This window comes from Halichoerus grypus, chromosome 9, assembly GCF_964656455.1.
Source record: "Halichoerus grypus chromosome 9, mHalGry1.hap1.1, whole genome shotgun sequence".
Classification (NCBI taxonomy): Eukaryota; Metazoa; Chordata; class Mammalia; order Carnivora; family Phocidae; genus Halichoerus; species Halichoerus grypus.
In genome coordinates, this window is record NC_135720.1 from 39,527,081 (window position 1) to 39,549,581 (window position 22,501).

Sequence of the window (22,501 nt, forward strand, 5' to 3'; positions counted from 1 at the left end):
ATATATATATTATATTTATATGACCAGGAACAGGCATCTATATGTGAGTCAAAAATTAAAGTCTTAACCTTCAGTAGTAACACCATCTACAAAATGAAGGCACAGAGCTCTGAATAAGCAAGAAGCCTAATAAAAGTGATGCTCACCTTAGAAAATCCTTTGACAATAATCTCACATAGCAATTACTGCCTTGCCTCTTCAAGAATAAAGACCTAACTCTGTAAAGAAAAAAAGAAAATTGCCATGCAATTTAAGTTTATGAGCATAATTTTAAAATAATTAAGCTCTTTCTATACATCACTTATAATTCTCATTAATTTTACAACATTATTTTCTCCATTGTAGGAATGACAAAATTGAGATCTAGGGTTTTAAGTAATACCCAAGGTCACAAAACTTAGTAAGTGAGCTTGCTCCTAAAGCCAGATGATATGATCCAAAGCTTCTTTTTACACTTCCCATGAACTCATAACGTGTGAGGTCACGCTGTAAATGCTGTTTGCACAATACCACAAATCAATAGTTCCATCATAGTACAAGGGTCCATGGACACATGCGTGTTGGACAGCGCATGTTCATAAGAGTGCCTGTAAAATTCTATGTACAAGATAAAAGTTGGTTCTGGTTGTACTGTATTCATAAAAATATTCTCAACAACTTTTATTTTTTTTAGAAGATCTCTTGACCAACATTAAGACTAAGATAATTCCATTTCAAGATTACAACGACAGTGTGACTGAGGGGGAGAGAGGCATGTGTAGAGTGGGAAGCAAAGCTCTTTCAAAGAGATAGCTCTACTTGATGAGCAACATGTTTGTGAACGTCATCCCAGGACAATGAAATATTGTTTCTAGCTCTGGAAGCATGAGATGAATCAATTTCCTCTAGGACTACAGATGCACCAGAGGGAGCATTTGGTCTTTCTATATTCACCATTTTGTTCACTTACTCATTCATCCTATAATATTTATCAATCATATACCACGTGCCAAATATGTGAACAAATGCTGATATTTGAGTAGCGAACAAGACACAGTTACTGCTCTTGTGGAAATTAAAAACTAAAAAGGGGATACAGACAATAAATAAAGTAAAAAATTACATAACAAAATTTTATATAACATTAAGGCACTTGGGAAGTATTAAGATAGTGTGTGCCCTACCCAATTCAGCAAATGTGCGAACTAAAAAGAGAAAAATGTGTGCTAGGGAGTGCTGAAGTGCAATAATAGCAGTAATATCACTTTTTACAGGATATGCATTCAAGTATTATAGGAAGTAGAGTGTGAATGTCTATGTAATTCTCTACTATATAAAATTCTGCTGTTAAAAACATGAGGGTTTTTTTCTTTTTTGGTAACTCCAGAAAATGAGACTCTATTAGGCTAGAACTCAAATAAAGCCTGGTAGCACTATCTCTGATAACATAGACTGTACATAAAAAGTATCCCAACCATGAGATAAGATTTCTGCTGTTGGAAGGAAAAATTTTAACTTACTGGAACCCTTTCATTAATCAAAACAAGACTTTATGCCAAGAAAGGAGAACTATAAGACCTAGACAAAACTGTTTAAACAAGCGGAAAAACTGGGAAACATGAAAATATAGTCAACCATTACTTTGGTTGGGATGATATCATGAATATTACTTAGATAGTTTATAAAACTATGTGTTTATCCTATACTGATATTAAGTTAGAATGCAGTTTCTAGACAAAATCCATTTCCTAAGACAATGAGAAATCAAAATACTTCATTCTAATAAAGTTTTATATTATTATACTAAACTTGAGTCAATTTATCTTATAAAATTAATAACAAATCCTAATAAAAACAAGAATTAGACCAATTTGAAATTATTAAATTAACCACCAGGTGGCGCTCCATGAATTGAGCGTATACAGTCAAAAATAATAAATTGCTTGAATTGGTTAAATTAGGAAAAATTACCACACTTTTTCCCCCCAAGCGGTTTTTATTAATTTTTTATTTGTATTACTTAGAGAACTTCTGAATCATAAGAAATGGGCTCTTATTAAAGACAAGATGCCAAATTACTTAGTATGTTTAGTATGAAATTTTTTAGCAAACTGGATTTTAAAATCAAAGTCATTTTGCTTAAGTTACTTTATAATTTACTAAGAACACATGTTTAATTGCATATTGATAAAAGTATGTAACTAAAATAGAAATTGAGAACAGATGAGAAAAATCTATTAAAACTGATGCATATGGTTTTTTCAAATGCTGATTTTTTTCCTGTTTGTTTGTATTTGTGCATGTCTATGCTTTACCCCAGAACGTGAAATTAAAAAAGATGAAAAGATTCCCAAAGCAGGTAAGGACACTTTGTAAGATTACACATAAATAGATGTTTTGTTTGTTATGAACAAGGCTAGTTTTATAATCAAAGATGGGTAGGGCCGTGAGATGCTCAAAACATTGAAAAAATACTGATGTACCCATCCCATATATTTTAAGGGCAATAAGCAATAAACTTAAAGGTATGTTAAAGTTAAAATAGATTCTGTGTTTTCTGGGTAAGGTCATAAAAGCTCTGGAACTATTATCATATCCTGGTCCTTATTCATCTAATGGGTAATTGAGCACTGTTTACAAAGTGCTGAGGGGACAATGTGAATTTCAGTTCTGGCTTCAGCCAGATCATGACAAATACTTGAAATTTATTCTTACATTCATTGAGCCTTATGAAATCACCTATATTCAACCACTTTTTTACCACAAAAACAGTGGTTTCATATGGGTCAACCTAATAGATCCAACCACTTTTTTTCCTACTAATTAAATAAGCAAATATTCTTTGGAATGGTAATCCATTGCCTCGTTGGTCATTGTTTTGAAAATTGGAATACTCTGAAAATAGAATTTCTGAAAACAGGTTCTGTGAGGGAGGAAGACAAGAGATTAGCTGGGCAGTCTTAAGACAGGCGTTAACAGTTAGAAGAAGAAACATCATAGAATATGGTGCAGAAAAATAAAACTAAAAATTCCCATTAGTAATGACAATCTTCCTAGGGCTAACCCTATTCCAAATATTTTTTATCTATATGAAGATGTTTATATGTCTATATCTACATATGCAAAAGAAGTTTATATCTGAATCTACCCATACAGTGAAAGTTCTATGTACACACAGACATACATATCATTAGTCTTAAAATATTTGTATATACTCATTTTTACAAAGTTTAACTTATACGTAAGTAATACTTGTTTTACCCTTCTATGTATATATTAAATATTAACTTGAATTAGTGTCACTCCTTTTGAAAGTAGTATTAACATAGCACAAAGAATTCATTGTTTTTTAGTGAAAAAACAGCAGTTTTGAGTAACTTTATGAAATATGAAAGCCTGCATTCTCTGGAAGATAAATGGAAAAAAGTGACCAATTTTACACAGTGAGAAAAATGCATAATAGAGATATGATATATTGAGTCTCAACATCAAAACTTATAACTGAGCTTTAGATATATTGACAGAAAATGGGAAACTATATATATAAAAATTGCTCTATTGCTGTTAGCACTCTTACTGGTGTCAGTGAAAGATTGCTGATCAAATAAAAGGTACATGATGTTACTCCTTCCTGTAAGCATAACACTGTATTTGATGCTTTATTTTACTGTTGGTATGTAATGGGAAAAGTAATATGCACTATAAATTTCCTATTATTAGTTTGCATTAAATATTTATGTCTATTTTTATGTTATATTTATTTTTAACTTCCTAAAAGGAAAGAGAAATCAGCATTAATGGCATATGTTATATAATCAATCAACAATTTATTGAAAACATATATTATGCTAAATATCACTGCCATATGTTCAGGATTGTGCTTGGTGATGCAAAACTTACAAACAAGTGATAAGGTATTGTTTCTGTCCCAAGAGCATATAATCAAGGACATAGACACGAACTATCAAATGATGGCTACAAGACAATTATATTAGTGATGAGCGCTCTAGAAGTCTCGAGGGAGGAGCCACCCTGTGGTCTTATCAGTCAGGGAAAACCTTAGGGAGATGATGGATTTAAGCCAGGATTTTAGGAATATGCAAGAGCAACTGAGACAGGGAGATGATTATACAACATTGTGGAAGCAACGCTAGCTTTAGAGTAGAAAGACATGAATATGACTCTTTTTGCCATTTGCTAGGGATGTGACTTTACTTAAATTACTTAACATTTCTGAGCTTCAACTTCTTTATCAAATGAAGATCATCATAACAAGCCAGCAGCGTTATTAAAAGAAATCAATTTAATGTTTGACATTTGGTTCAGCGTCAGTACATGGTAGCTCTATCGAGGAGTTAGCTTAGGGGCAGGATGAGCATGCTGTTAGCAGGGGGCTGTGAGGAAAGGACCAAAGACCAAAGCAGATGGTAGGCACCGAATGAGGAACAGAAGGTGGCAAGACTGCAGCTGTGGCATGTAGCCAAAGGAGGGTGGTTCTGGAAATCCAGGAAAGGGGGATTAGGAGGCCAAAGTGAAAAGTTTGAATTCTTAGAATGTGAATCGGAAGAAGAGAGTAATATCATAGGGCATATAATGGTGTGTGGGGTGAAATCCTATAGAAAGAATTTTCAGTCAGGGATTTGACTCAAGAGTGTTTTCCAGTAATCTAAGTATTAAAGATAGGAGAAAATAGGTAAAAGGAAAAAGACATAAAAGTTAAATCATAAGTAAAGATGGGAGAAATTGGTTCAGAGAAGAAGCAATGAGGAAGTGAATTTTGTTTATTTTCAAGATTATTTATAGCCACGACTACAGTGTGGAATTACTAGGAATTAAGTTTTTAAGAAACACAGAACTTAGCAACCCACTGAAAATACTGAAAGCATCTTGTTATATATTCTTTCAGTTACATGAAATCATACACTTTAAGAACACAGTCATACTCTCTGTACTGCACTATCACTGCTTCTGTAACTGTCAAGCTGTTTCACAGGAAAAGAACAGGCATTGATGACATTAGCTATACTGAACTCCAAGGTCTCAGGCATGAAAGGATGAGAAGGTGATCAAACGTAGAGGTTGCAAAGGCAGCGGGTAGGTGGATACTAGTGGGACACGCACACAGAGATATGCTAGCGACCCTAGGAAATTGGGAGCATTCACTTGGGATCCTCAGACTAGGTTTGGTATATGTGAGTTTAGACATTTAGAGTTCCGAGGCAAAGGAGAAAAGGAGTTGTTCGAGAAAAAGTAACACGGAGAGGGGAATGAAAGGAATGAAAGACAGCTTCTTAGAAAAATAGAGGTGGGTTACCTGGAAGACCAGGAAATACAGTGTCTCAGCATCCCAAAATGGGGACCCTTTCGAGAACACGTGGAAAAGTCAGCAGTACGAACGTCTCAGGAAGGTCATCAGACATGATGACTGAGAAAAAGCCATTATATTTGAAAAAAACCTGTCATTTTGTGACCTTTTGGAGAGCATTTTCAGTAGACTGGTGGAAGTAGAAACGGTTTAGCGGAATTAACAAAGGGACTCACCAGTAAGTAGGGGCAGAGCACAAACTACTTTTTCCATGACTTTGTTATTAAAGGGAGGCAAAATATTTTATTTCAGCAGGTAGAATCAATGAAACATGTTTGTTGTTCTCATGTTGGTGATAATCCAGCAGAGTATTCCAGGGAAAAGAAGAGCAAGAAATCCAGAGGGAGATACTGATTAGGAGAGAACTGTCCCAGATTTGAGAGAAGTTGGGACGCTCTAGGTGGAAGGAATTAGCTTAATTATGAGGAAGAACAAAATACCCCTGAGCTTTGAGGGAATAATGAAAGGGGAGATTAAATTAAAGTTGACCATATATGAAGGAGGACACTCCTGCAGAATGATCTTTTCTCCTAAAATCTTTGTGTGAAGGTGACCACTAACATGTTTGTTGCCAAAACCAGGGGATGGTTTTCTTACTTCATATTATACAGAGTCCTATACAATATTTGACCACATTTAATGTCTCTCATATCCAAACCTCCCCCCCCCAAAAAAACCAAAAAAACTTTCTTTGGCAAAAACTAAACCATTTAACCCACACTGTTAAAAATAAAACAACAACAAAAAATGACTACATTTTTAAATACTGGAGCAACATTTATAATGATTCATTTTTGACATGGCATATTATTAGCCACGAAATTCCTTTGTCTTTTACCCGCCAATGAAAATGATGGCAAATGGGACAAGCATTTCATTAGGTAATTGGAGAATAGCTAAGTGGTTTTTTTGGGAAGCAATGGATATTAATTATAAGTCGTAATATAATTAAAAACAAAAAAGACTTGCATAAGTAATAAGCAATAAATTATTTTTCTTACTTATCAAGAATATTAATATTCATAAACTCTTTGGCGTTCCATAGCTGTATTTCTAACTAACAAACATTTCCACTTGGTTATTCTGCCTACATGTCACTTTAAGATTGAACTCAACAGCTCCTCCATTGTCTTTTTGTTGTTAGTGTTTTTGTTCCTTATCTCAAGAAATGGAACTCACGAGTCACCATTCAGTTACATTGACTTAAACTTCTGAGTCATTTGCAGCTTCTCCTTCTCTTTTAGAACCCAGTGTCCGCTAGGTATCAAGTTATGTATCTCCCAAATCTGTGCTCCCCACTTTTTTTTTCTCTCCTGGTAAGACCATAGTTTTAGCTCTCATCATCTCTTGCCTCAATAGAAAAACAAACCGATGACTTAACCCTCTTGTTTCCAACACACACCTGTGCTAGTTATCTTTTCTAAATGAGTATCTGCAGGGAACAGAGATAGATTCATTACCACTACATTGTACTGCCCCCACCGTATTTCCTCCTGTGGTCTCCTTTCGTCTAATCCACCACTACCACCTCTCCCCCTGCACCCACACAGACATTTTAAAAAGATTACCAGATCTGTGGAATTTTGTCTATTCAAAATTGTCTTTGAATATTTTTCCTTCACTTCAGGTCCAGGTTAAAGCATCTTACCTATAAACCTTGCCTCCTATCTTGGCAGCTTACTTTCCCACCCGCCACTATCCTCTATCTATAAACACACATCATGAGTTCTCCAGCCTTGGTCTCTTTACATACATTTTCCTCTACCATATGATCTGGTATCCATAATTATTGAAAGGGTTTCTTCTAACTTTGTATCTAAGCTCCTATATTATCTCTGCTGTGAGCTGTTTAGTCTTCTCTAATTTCTGAGACAGGAAATCATTCAAAAGCCACCATAGCCACAGCATGTTGACAAAATTATCCTTATGGAAAGAAAGGCATTGGTTAATATTTTTTAAAATATATTTTTGACATATGTCTCTGTTTTTGTGATGTAGGACAGGCAGAGGAAGTTTTTTAAATGTAAAAGACTAATGGAGGAAAGATGATCTAGAAGGAGGGGCTCTAAGACAATAGATGTGGAGTGATTTACAACAAATCTCTTAAGTGCTGAATCTCTTTTTCTTTACCACCAACAACACATCTCATGTCAATCTAACAGACTTATTGTGAGACTCATATGATATTATATATGTGAAGGTACTTTCAAATCTATGAAAAGAGAAAAATATAAGAGTTTATCATCTATACCCTTGCTATTTCAAGGGTGGTCCTCAAAACAACAGCAACATCACCTGGTTGCCTGTTAGAAATATAGAATCTTGGGTCTTATCAATAACTGATGAGTAAGAATTTGGATTTTAACAAGATCCCCAAGTCACTAGTATGTAAGTTAAAATTTGAGATGTACTATTATAGATTTCATAGACATCTATTGCTGCTCTTGTCTCCAGGGAAGAAAAACATTAAACTTCTCTCTTACCAAAAACTTGGCTAATTTGGAGTGGAGTTATATTTTTGGATGGTTGCTTTCTGACTAGCAGTGAGATCCTCACAATTACTGAACACTGGTTGACATCGTCCATCTGCTGTCTCACTTGATGGGTGATTTCTGGACTTGATCATCTGAGAAATGGTTGAGGAAACAGCTATTTCTTTCTTATGACATAGCATAGGCAAACAAGCACTGGACATATCTGTGCACTCATTTGAGCTTAAAAGGAATAAAAAGACCTGTATTTTGCTAGCAGAATATGTATGTCAAGAATAAGCTGTCTGTATATTTTACCAGCTGGCTAAGATTGACACAATAGGTGAATGATTTAGCCAAAGAAAAGCAGTATGAACTCATACCTATCAGTCATCAAAGTATCTTTGGCTCATATCACTCAAAGAACTTGCTTCTAATTGGTTACTCTATTCAGTTTATGTCTGTCATCATATAAACTAAATGCATTGCAATAACCATCTTAAATTTGCTATAGTGGTCCTACAAAAGTATATATATTTGTATGTATATATATATATATATACTTTATTAACTGGATCTTTTGACAGGAAAAAATGTATTCTCTCTCTCTCTTCCTTCTCCCTCTCTTTCTCCTCCCAACTACCCCACACACCACTTAAGTAGTATATACATCTTTAATTTAACCAAAAAGCATATGCAGGGCTCCTATAAATTGTAGAAATAAATAAATCTCAACTTAATTAACTGAACTAAATTATGATAGGATCAAAGGCTCAGTTTAGTTCAATAAATACTTTACTGAATTTCTACATGTATTTAAAAGTGTGCTAGGTTTTGAGGATATAAAGATGAATATCTTAAATTCTCTAGAAATATTTCATATCAAGGCAGAGATCATTAAATAAAGAGCTAATAGTAACAAAAATAAATAAATAAAATCAAACAAACAAGCAGGAAAAAGTTGTGCAGAGTGTGCTTTCTGAACACAGTGGGAAGTTACATTTCTCCAGCCTATTGGTTCAGGGAAATATTCCCAAAGGAGAGGATATATGAATAGTCTCAGAAGGCGGGTGAAGATAAGCCAGGTGAAGAAAGCCTGGGTAGGGCATCCCAGACAGACAGATTTGCCTAAGCCTCAACTAGATGGAAAGCATTCAGGAGCACTGAGAATGACAAGGATTTCACCCTCACTTCAGGACAAAGTGTGAGTGGAGAACAGGAGTAGGCAAAGCTTAAGAGGAACAGCAACAGAAAACCGTGCTGCCCTAGTAAGGGTTGTGTCTTTCTTCCTAAAGGAAATTGGGGACAATTGCAAGTCTTTAAGCAAAATGAGGTACAGCTTAAAGTAGAATTTCTAATAGCTGATTCTGAATAATCACAGAAATTGAAGATAAAGAGGATGCCAATAGTTTCAGGAAATTAGTTTTTTGGGTGATGAGATCTTGCATTGACACCTCTAGAGTTATTAAAAAGATCTTGATAGAGCATTAGTAGGAAGGAAAAGAGGAGAGCTATTATAGAAGTATTTAGGAAGTAAAATTGCCATAATTTAGGGTAGGGCATGAGAAAAATTTAGGATAACTCCCAGGTTTCTATATTGGAATAGTATGTGGACAGTAATGTCATTTACTGGGTTGGAATTTCCAAAAGAAGTGGCAGGTTTAAAAAAAAAAAGGAGGCTATATATATTATGTAAATTTTTAACATCTTTATTATACAAAATTTTTATTGAGCATTTACTATATGCTAGGAAATATGGTAAAGCACAAGCATAAACAGTCAAGTTGTGTTGTGTTGTGTTGTTAAACATAGTCAAGTTCCTGTCCTCCTAGAATTTATGAACTACTTGGGGTAGCCATGGGGGAAAGAAATGTTGAAATAGGGTACCTGTGGGATATACATTTAGGTATGATTATCAGGTACCTGGGGAGAAAATATGGTAGTGAATATGGAAATTCCTGGCAAAGTTGTGCTGACTTAAACTATGAGAATTATTGACATCTACCAAGGGAAGTGAGGGAGAAAGACCAAGGACCAAGGACGCCAACCAAGAACACTAATATGTAAGGAGTCGATAGAGAAGACCTTGAAGGAGTTAAAAAAAATTTTTTTTTAATTTTTTTTAAAAAAGGAAGGAAGGAAGGAATTCTCTTAGAAGCTCGAGATATTGTCTCAGAAACTGAGGGGGAAAGAATTTTAAGGAAGAGGAAGCTGTCAAAGTGTCAAATGTAACAGAAATTTACAGTAAGATAAAGACTGAAAAATATTCATTGGAATGTACGATATAAAGTCACTGATGATCTTACAAGGAGTTTTAGTGGAACTAAATAAGAGGAAAACCAAATTAGTATAGTTTGAGGCATTTAGTTGGAGGCCAGGAATTGGGACCAGAAAATATACATTGTATACTTTGTATAAATAATAGTTTATTATTTTAAAAACTTGTCTGAAAAAGGGGAAAGTGTGAATTACTTAGGAGAACAGCATGACAAAGTAAAAAGAAAGGAAGATGTGACATCAGAGAAACTTGTTTTAAATGGTTCTTAATCTATCAGAGATATAGCAGCAACCATCTTTAGAAATTTACAGGGTTACAGTGTCAGTAAAACGCAATAATTTACAGGGTTACAGTGTCAGTAAAATATTCATAAAAATGAATATTTTTCAGTCTTTATCTTACTGGGTGGCTCAGTCGTTGGGTGTCTGCCTTCGGCTCGGGTCGTGATCTCGGGGTCCTGGGATCAAGCCCCGCCTCGGGCTCCCTGCTTGGCGGGAGGCCTGCTTCTCCCTCTCCCACTCCCCCTGCTTGTGTTCCCTCTCTCGCTGTGCCTCTCTCTATCAAATAAATAAATAAAATTTAAAAAAAAACAACAACGCAATAATGCATGGGAAAATGCTAAAAACTAAGGCATACACTCATTCCATTTTTGAAGACCTGAGAGATAAGGGCTTTGTGTAAGTAACACCTAAAAGTATTTCATTTTGTTTAATTACCTACTACAAAGATCAAAAAATTTCCTTTCCAATATAGATCTTCTCATCTGTTACTTGTTTACTTGTGTAATATTACCCCAGTGGTTCATGTAGTATCACTTTTAATTTTAAAACTTTGAACTAAGTCCTTCTTCTTTAAAAACCATACAATTTTATACAGTTCAGCTAAAAGTATAAATCAATAACGTTATTGTTGTGAAGTTTTTCTTTGTAACTATAATGGGTGGAAGGATGCCCTGCAGTATAAGTAAGCTATTTCTTGCCCTTGTGTTTGGCAGTGTTTTGCACAGAAGACTAGTTATAATTATTGGTACATGAAAGAATTTTGAGGTTAAGTAAGTTTGGAAAAAGCTCTTAGAGTTTATCATATATATGAACACATTAGGGAAGTCTGGTAGTAAAGAAATCAGCTGAGCCTTGTTTTATCCAATGTTTCTCAAATTGATTCAACCATGATATATAATAGCGGTGTTCAGTTGAATGCACTGTGAAAAATTAGTCTTACACTTACTTAAAAGATTTGGGGAAGCAGTAGAGCAAAGATAATAGAATTTTTAGAGAATGAGTGACAACATTTATTAAAAAAAGAAAAGAAAAACAAAATGAGAAAGACTGGAGACAATGTTCAGTTGTGTCGCAATTAGAACAATAAAGATATGCTAACATGTATAATTTATTTATAACCAGACATTGCTATCTCAAAATTTCATTTTATTTTTTTCACATAAATAAGAAGACAGAAAATTCTAATGTAATTTGGGGGGGCAGGGGTGCTCATTCTCTTTCAGGATAAAAATTGTATTAAAATTATGCTAATATGGAAAATGGAGTAATTGCTAGCAAGTGACAGTGGTGATAAATACTTCATAAGTACCCCTACAGACTCATGTAAATCTATAAGACAGCAAGTCAACCACCACTTCTATCACTGATTAATGTTTTTTGTGTAGTCAATAGTTATGTGTCTTTATAATATGCTGGGAGGGTTTATTACTGAAAAGAAACAATAAATCAAGAAAACTGTAATGATTTTTACTATATTAGTTCAAGGACATTTATTAAGTGCCTTCTAATTCAAATCTTGGAAAATGAAAAAATAATTAATATTGGTGGAGCGATTAATTAATCAAGAGGATCTATTCACATACGTAAAACATAATTTGAGCTCATGATGATCTTGTGACTTAGGTTCCATTATTTTGCCCAAGTTAGGGGCAAGGAAGCTAATATAAAGATCAAATGTTTCCCTGGGTTACAAAATTCACAGAAGAACATGGCTTCTTTCAACATATCAGTGACCTCATTCACACACTCAACTTGATTTCTAAGGCAGTGAACAAAAGACTTCCAATGTCGCAAATTGTCCTCTTTGACTTCAAAGTCATTAACCTAAATGTAGTGTACCTTCCTCTGGCCAACATATCCTTGATACAGTTTACTGCCAAACGCAGAACCTTGAATATACTATTACTATCCTATATTCTCAGAATAATAGAGATGATAGCGGGAGGCAGGAGAGGGAGGTGGGTGGAGAACAACGACAAAAAACCCAAAAAACAACACTTGAAGTGGTGGTACTTCTATTTTGAATTATAAGCCTAAAGTCATGCTTAGATAACAATTCTAGATGATACTAATAATAAAGCAGGACAGTACACTATATGTTCCTTAGGGCTGGTTTATTGCTGGTTTGTTTCATGTATTTCCTCTACCTCAAACAGTTTCTGGCACATAATAAGAACTCAGTGAATGTTTTTGAATGAACAAATGAGTAAGAGTTTTAGTTATATAGTCAAATGGATCTGGAAGCCTGTTTCCTAATTGGCTAAATGGACAAATGGACCTTATGAGGTTTACTATAAATGTTAAAATATTTCATTTAAAATTTTTGCATGGTTCTGGGCACAAAATAAATATTTAATATGTTATCTTAAATTAGACTCCTAAGTACAGGAGACAACAAGTTTCCAGAATTAAAATTTGGTACAGTCTTTCAAAATCTGAGACACAATCATTGGCCATATGGCTTATAAAATGAAAGCAAATTTTGTTTTGTGGGAAAAAAGATATAACCTTTGTCATGCTTAACTTCTGATTAACCACTTCTGTACTAAAACCTTTTTTTTTTTTCTATTTTTAATGGTGACTTGAGTACTATAGTCTTGAATTTTTTAAAAAAATCTATCTTCTGGAGATTGGGGATGTAATATTTCTTAGTCAATTCAATCAATCAAGCATAGTCCAATTACTAGCTTCTGAATCAGTCTATGACAGGTAGAGTTTTTCTCAGGTGACACATGCTCTGTGGTTCCTAGGTAAATTATCTCTATTAAGAGAAGAAAAAAAAATAAGATAGTTTCATTTAAAACTGCTAAACTGTACTTATGCATTAGTGTAAACAAAGAGTTATTAGCCAATATTTAGGTTTGTCATCTTCTTCAGAGATTTCTTCAACAGTATATGTATTTTAGAATCCTCCAAAAGTTAGTTTTCAGACTTTGCCCAGAATGATTTTCTTCCTTCTGTAGTTTATGGGTATCAAAAAATGTTCTTTTTTGCCCTTTTTATAACATTGTCACTGAAAATCCTCCTTCTCAATTTCAACCCAATCTAAAAACTAATTGAGGACTGTGGTAATGAGACTCGAACTGAAATGTTTCAGGGCAACAAAACCAATTCACTAGAGAAGACTTTATAACTTATCACAGAAGAAGATGATGGTCTGGCTCTTCTAAATTAAAAGAAAAATCAGAAACCTCTTAGACGCTAGCCTGTTAAGAAGTCAACTTTATTAGAAAGATTTCTGTTTCCGGGCTAATTTGTGTGTTACTCTGACAAAATATTGCAAAATTTACAAGATCCAGTTCTCTCATGTTAATGTACTGTTTAGTTTATACTTCTTTGCTACTGTAAAATATGCTAGTTTTATTAATTATTTGAACCTATTCTCAATCTCCTTTTTTTCTTTCTCCTATGACTAAACATGCTTGTATACTATTTGTAACACACAATATATATCATCCAGTTTTCAAAACTATGTTCTTAGATCAAATATTCTTTTTGGTTTTTCAGTTTAGTGGATCAACACAACATTCACACGTGGGAATATTTCTCAAGCCTGTGATAAAGTATTTCATACTTGTGAGATGCTTAAAGGAAGGTTGATATTTAATAATTGAATCATATTCCAGGGGAAAATGTTTCTGTTGCCTCTTGTGGACAAACATGAGGGATCTTTTCTTTTCTTTCATATGCTATTCAAGTTTAGCTCTCAATAAGACAAAACATGTTGAGAAAGAAATATGGTACTATTTATTTGAGTGTAGAAGAAGGAAAAGAAATAATATTAACTACTATCTCTTTTATTCTCACATTTCTGGTTTCAGAACAGAATATTCTCAAGCTCAGGAACTGAGATTGTTGTGACCAATAACAAACATGGCAGAACTAATGGTTTCTTTGGGGCCATGCCTGACAATTTTAGACAAGCCCATCAAGGTTTAGACATTTTACTGAGCTTTCCTTCTCAAAAACCCTCCATCCCCACCCCATACTTTAACCAATGGCTTGACTTTCAAAAGAAGAACTGAATCTCACTGATGGGATTCAGCATGGTGGGAGCTCATTTCTTATTGCCTCATTTTTTCCCTAAGACCCATTTAAAGTATCAGGATGTGATGGAGTGGTGTTTAGGGTAATATGGTTTAGTAAATCTTAATAATTAAAACATGCTTGGGCCAGATGGTGCTAATCAATTGAAAATGATCAGGAATACATATTATATATAATACTACTCAATAGTCACACCTAAACATGGTATAATTTTCTCCTTTTCATAGGTGAAATAACCATAACCAACATTAATGAAAAATTCCATACACAAATTTTGACATATTTTATTTTCACATATCCCAAAGCAGGATGATTACAATACAAATTTGAAAAATCTCCTATGTAGAGAAAAAAAATGGTAGATTTCTGTTGATGGTATATGTTTCAGTGAAGGGCCACAGAGTTAAAAGAACTCTCTCTTTTCTGCAAGGCCTTTTCAAATATTGTAGCAGCATCTTCAGTGAGTCATTAGTGGGAGTGTGTTTAGTTGCATGCATTACTCAATAGAGTAACCCTCCATTTAGATAGAGTTGTCACTTGTTCATTAAAGACAATTATTGTTGACACTGTGAAACAATGCACAAGAGCTAAGAATACAAAGATGATGGTTGCATTGCTGTCCCTGCCTAGTGAATTTCACAATTTATTTGTGGAAGACAAATGAGTAAATAATTACAAAGTATTGCAAATAATTACAGTGTACAGAGATGATGGTTTTCATACGATGCTGAGAGTACAGATTAAGGGCATCTAACTCATCCTGGAAAGAGATCAGGAAATGCTTCCAGAGGGAGACAATAGCTGATGTGAGACTTGACAAATGAGCATGGTATGGTGAAAAGAGGCAAGAAGAGGGCAAAAACATTGGGTGATATGATGGGGAATGAAAACGATATATTTGAGTCTCTAATAGAAGCAGAAACTGAGAAGGAAATGAACAAGTGGAAGTACACTCAAGATACATTTAGAAAATGGAATCAACAGGGCTCTGTTAAGAGCTGAATAGGGATAACAAAGCATGGAGAAGAATTTTGGATGATTTCCAGCCTCCTGGTTGGAATCATAGATAGAAGGTAGTATCATTTACCAGTATAGGGGATGTGTTTGGAAGAGAAAAGGTTTTTTCTTTAGAAAGTTTGATATGGGGCACCTGGGTGGCTCAGATGGTTAAGCGTCTGCCTTCGGCTCAGGTCATGATCCCAGGGTCCTGGGATCGAGTCCCGCATCGGGCTCTCTGCTCCTTGGGAGCCTGCTTCTCCCTCTGCCTCTCTCTCTCTCTGTCTCTCATGAATAAATAAATAAAATCTTAAAAAAAAAAAAAAGAAAGTTTGATATGTGAGTCAATAATAGAGTAAACCCATTTATCCCTATATCTTCTATTTCCTCCCAACTTTTCAAAGTATATATATGATATCAGAATTGATATACTTTCTATGCCCTTAAAGAGAGGTACCTAGCATGGCATTTCACCCAAATCTAATTACTAGACTGTCTCCAGAATTAAATCATCCATAAGAATTCAGTTTTCAATTAATAGGTAAAGGTTATAAGCTAAATATTCTTAGGAGACTGATTATTAGCATGCACTAAATGCTAGGTGATCACTGAATGAATGAATGATTGAATAATTGAATAATCATGGTGTGTTGTCAGTGTTATATTAAATTCCCTATCAAAAATTTAAAAAGGCTTCAAAGTAATGGTTCTGATTAACTTCCTCTATCTTTCTATTGGTTCTCTATTAACTTTCTCTAATCTCTCACACCTAATCATGGTGAAACAAAACATTTGCTACTAACAGTTCAATCAACATCACTTTAAACCCTTTGAACATCAAGGAGTAGGACCCAAAGATACCCTCACCACTCGTTTAAGGCAAAATATAAGAGAAGGATTGTGAACAGAATGGTCAAGTGTAGCTGCTTAAATAACAAAAAAGTTTCCATAGAAATTTATTGTAGTACAGCCTCAAGAAATTTAACAAAATAATTGGTACCTAGAAAATTTAGCCCAATGCAAAGCCAATAAAGATGGAAAAGTCATTTCTATATTTGAATGTCACTGGGTTCATGTATCTAGGAGGCCATATTACCACAGATCTTAATATGGTAAACCTTAAAGAACTTTCTAAGCTCTATCTCAATATACTGTCAAATACTGCTGTTTTTAAAATTAAAGGACACCATGAACAATATTTTTACTTCTTACCACCAGACTGCATTTCTATCAATCCTAACATAAATTAAAAATTCTTCCAGAAATTTAGTTCCAATTGTCAGAGGCAATTCTTGCTTATCAAGTTCTTTTAGAAGATTAAAGGTCAATTTTCAAAGCATTATTTGTAATTTCTTTTTTTGATTTATAGCACTACATAAATGATGCTAACCTTCACATAATTTTACATTAAATCTCGAAAAATATATTTGTAAACATTAGATAAATGGTAATACGGTATTGTTTCAACCAAATAACTTTATATAGTACATTTGATAAAGAAAGATCGTCTCTAATGTAGACATGTCCACAGGTAAAAGAAGAATATTTACTCAAATTCATATAAAGTCAGACAGCAATTCCTTTTAGAGTTTTATAATATATTTTATATATTTAATGTTTAAACTTCTTCCATTTTAATTTTGTTAATTAAAAGATTATAAACCTCATAAAACATGTAGCTGAGTAAAAATGGCTTCTAGTAAAATGTAATAAGGTTTCTGAACTGGTTCAAACATCCCATAAAAGTCCTTATGATATTCTCTTGCCTCCTCCAAATGGCTTGCTTATTCATTATATATGGTACAAAGTTTGGATATTAATCTTCAAGTCAATTTAAAAGGTAAAGTGCCTATCTGATAGTTCTTTCTCGTTAAGATGTAAATCTACAGCAAAGCCAATTTCTGCTCTGTACTAAATAGCTGTGTAAATAGATATATTATATCTGGAACAGACTCACCAGTCTTAGAAACAAGGTTTGTTCTTCTGTCCTTAGACTTAAACATGCTTCTAACAGCAGAAAATCTATTAGGAATTGAGCAAACAAATTTACTAAAGAGCAATAAACCCACAAGAAATTAATGCTGCAACTTTTCAGGTTGATTATCTAAATTATGTCTCCCTTGTAAATGATTTACTATTTATATTTAAATTAATATTTAACATAATTATATCACTCTACCTGGATGAGATCTTAGAAACCATCAATCTAACTTCCTCCGTTTCTTTTCTTTTTGTAAATGAAAAACCAAGCAAGTTAAATGGCCATGTCAAAGCCACTCAAACACTCAAACAAATGAGTGTTTGAGTGAGAACCAAACCCGACCCTTAAGACCTCTTAACTATTGCTTGTCCCAGCACACTACACATTTATAGTTTCTGATTATACTAGGTCAAGATTTTATTATTTTTTGTCAGATGTTACTTAAAAAATTTCCTTAGTACATATAGATGTAGACATGCTATTTATTCTTTTATGTAATTTTAAACTGCTATGATTTCTATCATTCATGTGTCTAATATTTCAGAATATTTTTGACTCATTTTTTCCTTTTACCTCTTTTTTTATTCATTGAATATGACCATTTTTTGTTTAAGTCAATGCATAGTAGAAGTAGAAATGGGAAATATTACATTGATAATTTCATTTGTTCTTAGTAAAATTCAAGAAATATAGAAAATACAAAAATATAAAGGCTATAATAAAAATATAAGAAAGTTAAAATTCCTGTAAACAAAATAAACAAATATATGTATGTAGATACCTGTTATATTGCTTCTTACTATTTGAAACATATTCTGTGATATGGAGCCAGTTACTATCTCCATGAAAACATCAGAATTACAATGATTTGTTTTCCTTTGTAAAAATAAAAAAAAGCTTGCATTATATGAATTTGATTTCATATCACATCCTTTATAGATCTCAATCACAAAATTCTGAATAGAATATTGCTGTCATATATATTGAAAAGTTGACACACTGGAATCATCATAAGCATGTTCGGTTTTTAGCTTTATCCATTTATGTCTCAGTAGATTGAAACCTTTCTCCTTGACTCTAATTAAGCTCAATGTGCTGAAATATGACATACACAATTAGCTGGAATTCAAAATTGCAAAAAAAAAAAAAATAGCCATAGATTTTGTTAAATGAATACTATTAACAAATGTACTCATGGTTATCAAACAGTGACTTTCAAACTTCAAAGTGTGTCTGATATACCTGGAGGGCTGGGCTCACCCCCAGAGTTTATGATTCTGGAGGTCAGGGGTAGGGTTCAGCATGTACATTCCTTTTTTTTTTTTTAAGATTTTATTTATTCATTTGAGACACAGAGATACAAAGAGAGAGAGAGAGCATGAGCGGGGGAGGGGCGGAGGGAGAGGGAGAAGCAGGCTCCCCGCTGAGCCAGGAGCCCGATATGGGGCTTGATCCCAGGACCCTGGGATCATGACCTGAGCCGAAGGAAGACGCTTAACCATCTGAGCCACCCAGGCGCCCCAAGCAAGTACATTTCTAATAAGTTCCCAGGTTATATTATTGTTTGAGAACCACTGCCTTATAGAATTCTCCTCCAACAAACAATTTACACTGTCCTTACACTTATTGTTGTCTAAATGTGGCCCTTAGGGAATATATAGGCTTAGACCATGTATAAACAGACATACACATATCCTTTATTCATTCATATATCTGCAGATGTGTTTTCCTGAGAAGCTTCATCAGATTTTAAACTGGTACAATATCATCTCTTAACTGAATGTATGAGATTATGAATCTGAGAATGTAAAAGAGCTAAAGAACATGTGGGGATAATATCAGCAAGATAGTGGTATAGAAATTTCTGGTGTCCATTCCCTTCCCAAAACATCAATTTGAAAACTGTCTATACACAAAAATACTTTCACAAGAGCTAAGGATTCCAGGTGAGAAATATAGCACCCCACCCCCTCTTCCTTACCTGGGCAGCTTAGCACGGAAAGAGACACCCTCCCTGTGGAAGAAGGAGAGTGAAGAGAGTACTCAACTTCACTGCAGACACCGGCATTGGACTGTGCCAGCACCAGGCTGATTCTCAAGGTCCTAGGTGGCTCCCACAGTACTAGGCTCCCAGCCCAGCCTGGCACTGACCAGCTCCCACAGCCTCAGGCAGCAACCATGGCACAAGATTCCTAGCAGGTTCCCATAACTCTGCTGCTGGCCCCTCCCAGCACCAGCCAACTCCCCCAGCACAGGCTGGCCCCTGTAGTCTCAGGCTGCAAGCAATTTCCCATGGACCAAGACTCCTAGCCTGATCCCAAGCCAGGCAAACCCCAATAGACCCAGGCTCCAGCTGGGCTCCTGTAAACCCAAGCTCTGGCCCTGCCTCAGCACCAGGTCATTTTTGGTGGCTTCCTGAGGTCTCAGATTTTGGACTGGCTCCCACAAACCTAGGCTCCTGTCCTGCCCCAGGACCAGGCCAGCTCACATGGCCCCAGCCTCTAGGCTGACTTCTGTGAAACCAGACTCCCAAACTGTCCCAGCACTGGGCCAGCCCCCAAGACAGATGCCAGGTCCACCCCAGTGGTCCCTGACACATAGTCAGCCCCCTGAAAATCCAGGCACCAGGCTATTCCCAATGGACCCAAACACAAGGCCTGCCCACCTGCTGACCCAGATACCAGATCTGCCTGCCCAAAGACTCCAGCAGTAATCCTGCCCATGGACATCATGAGATGGCATACCCAGAATCTCTGGGTGAGCTGATGGGTGAGAAGCTTTGCCTGCTGAAGCCAGTATATAAAGATTGGAAGAGGTATCTTCTTGCTCAAATATGCACATACCAACATAGAGACAGAAGGATCATGAATAATCAATGGAATATGACACCACCAAAAGAAACTAATAAAGCTTCCATGGCCGACCCTAAGGAATGGAGATATATGAACTATCTGACAAAGAATTTAGAACAATCCTCTTAAAGAAATTCAGTGAATTACAGCAAATTACAGAGACAACTAAATGAAATTAGGAAAACAGTACATGAACAAAATGAGAAGTTCAAGAAAGAAATAGAAACCATTATAAACCAAAAAAACAAAAAAACAAAAAAAACCCCAGAAATCCTAGAGTTGAAGAAAACAGTGACTAAACTGAAGCACTTAGTACAGAGCTTCAATAACAGATTTGACAAAACAGAAGAAGGAATTAATGGATTAGAAAATGAGTTATTTACAATCATCCATTCAGATGAGCAAAAAGAAATGAGAATGAACAACAGTGAAGAGAGCCTAGGCGAATAGTGGAATATTATTAAAAGAAACAATCTATGCATTACTGGAGTCTCAGGAGAAGAGAGGAAGAAAGACAAAAGTTTATTTAAAGAAATAATGGCTGAAAATATCACCAATCTGGAGAGATATTTGGCCATTCAAGTTCATGAACCTAATAGGTCACCCAATTTCCCCCCAAAACGATCTTCTTCAAGACACCTTATTATCAAAGAAAAAGAGAATTTTAAAAGCAGAAAAAGAAAAATATTCTTTATATATAAGAGAGCTCCTCTATATCTATCAGCAGATTTCTCAGAAGAAACCTTGCAGGCCAGGAGAGAGTGAGATAATTTATTCAAAGTGCTAAGAGAAAAACAACTGCCAACCACTTATAACTGCCTGGCAAGGTTGTCTTTCAGAAATGAAGAAGAGATAAAGACTTTCCAAAAAAAAAAAAACCAAACAAACAAACAAACAAAAAACCCAAGAAAACTGAGGGAGTTTATCTCCACTAAGCCTGCCTTACAAGAAACGCTGAAGGGAGGTATTCAAGCTGAAATTAAAGGATGCCAATTAGTAACATGAAAAATATGAAAATATAAAACATACTGGTAAAGTAACTATATAGTCAAAATCTAAATACCCTAATACTATAAAATGGTGGTGTGTTAATCACTTAACTATTGTATAAAGTTTAAAAGACAAAAGTATTAAAATAGCTATAGTTATAATAAGTTTTTAATGGATACACAATATAAAAAAAGGTAAATTGTGACAACAAAAACATAAAATACGGGGATGGGAATAAAAAGGTAGAGTTTTTATATACAATTGCAGGCAAGCTGTTATCACTTCTTAAAAGACTGTTATATTTATAAGATATTTTACAGAAGCCCTGTGGTAAGTAACCACAAAGCAAAACACTATGGGAAATACCTGAGAAGATAAATAGAAGAGAATCAAAACATACCACTACGGAAAATCATCAATTCACAGAGTGACAATAAGCAAGCAAGAAAGAAACGAAGTACAAAAAAGACAGAAAGCAAAAATATGGCATTCCTAAGTCCTTATTTATCAATAATTACTTTAAATGGAGGTGGATTAAATTCCTTATTCAAAAGGCATAGAGTATCTGAATGGGTAAAAAACAACAACAACAACAAACAAATATAACCCAGCTATATGCTGCTTGCCAATAAGGGACTCACTTCAGCATTAAGGACACAGGGAAGTTCAAAGTGTAGGAGTGGAAAAAGATACTTCAAATAAATGGAAACCAAAAGAGATCAAAGGTAGGTATGCTTAGGCAAAGTAGACTAAGAAATGCTATAAGAAAAACAAGAAGGTCATATAATGATAAAGGTGTCATTTCTGAAGGGGGTAAAAGGAATAATTTTATCTAATGAGGTAAAATATCTGTATACTGAAAATTATAAGACATTGATGAATGAAATTGAAGAAGTTATAAATATATGGAAAGATACCCCATGTACATAGATTGGAAGAATTAATATTATTAAAATGTTCATACTACTCAAAGCCCTCTGTAGACTTACTGCAATCCCTCTCAAAATTCCAATGGCACTTTTTACAAAAATAAAAAACAATCCTAGAGTTAATATAAAACCACAAAAGACCCTAAATAGCCAAAGCAATCCTGAGAAAGAACAAAGCTGGAGGCATTACACTTACTGATTTTAAATTTTGTAACAAAGCTGTAGTAATTAAAACAGTATGGTACTGGCATAAAAACAGACATAGAGGACACCAATGAAACAGAACCAAGAGCCAGAAATAAACCCATGCATATCCAGTCCAATAATATTTG

General features: G+C 34.7%; 1 protein-coding gene across 1 annotated transcript in view; it reads left to right on the forward strand.

The window, feature by feature from the left end:
- TRDN (triadin) overlaps positions 1-22,501 on the forward strand; it is a 291,637-nt gene that overhangs the window by 253,860 nt on the left and 15,276 nt on the right. The window contains 1 exon segment of the mRNA XM_078055860.1: positions 2,300-2,338. Coding sequence (XP_077911986.1) covers positions 2,300-2,338 — 39 coding nt within the window.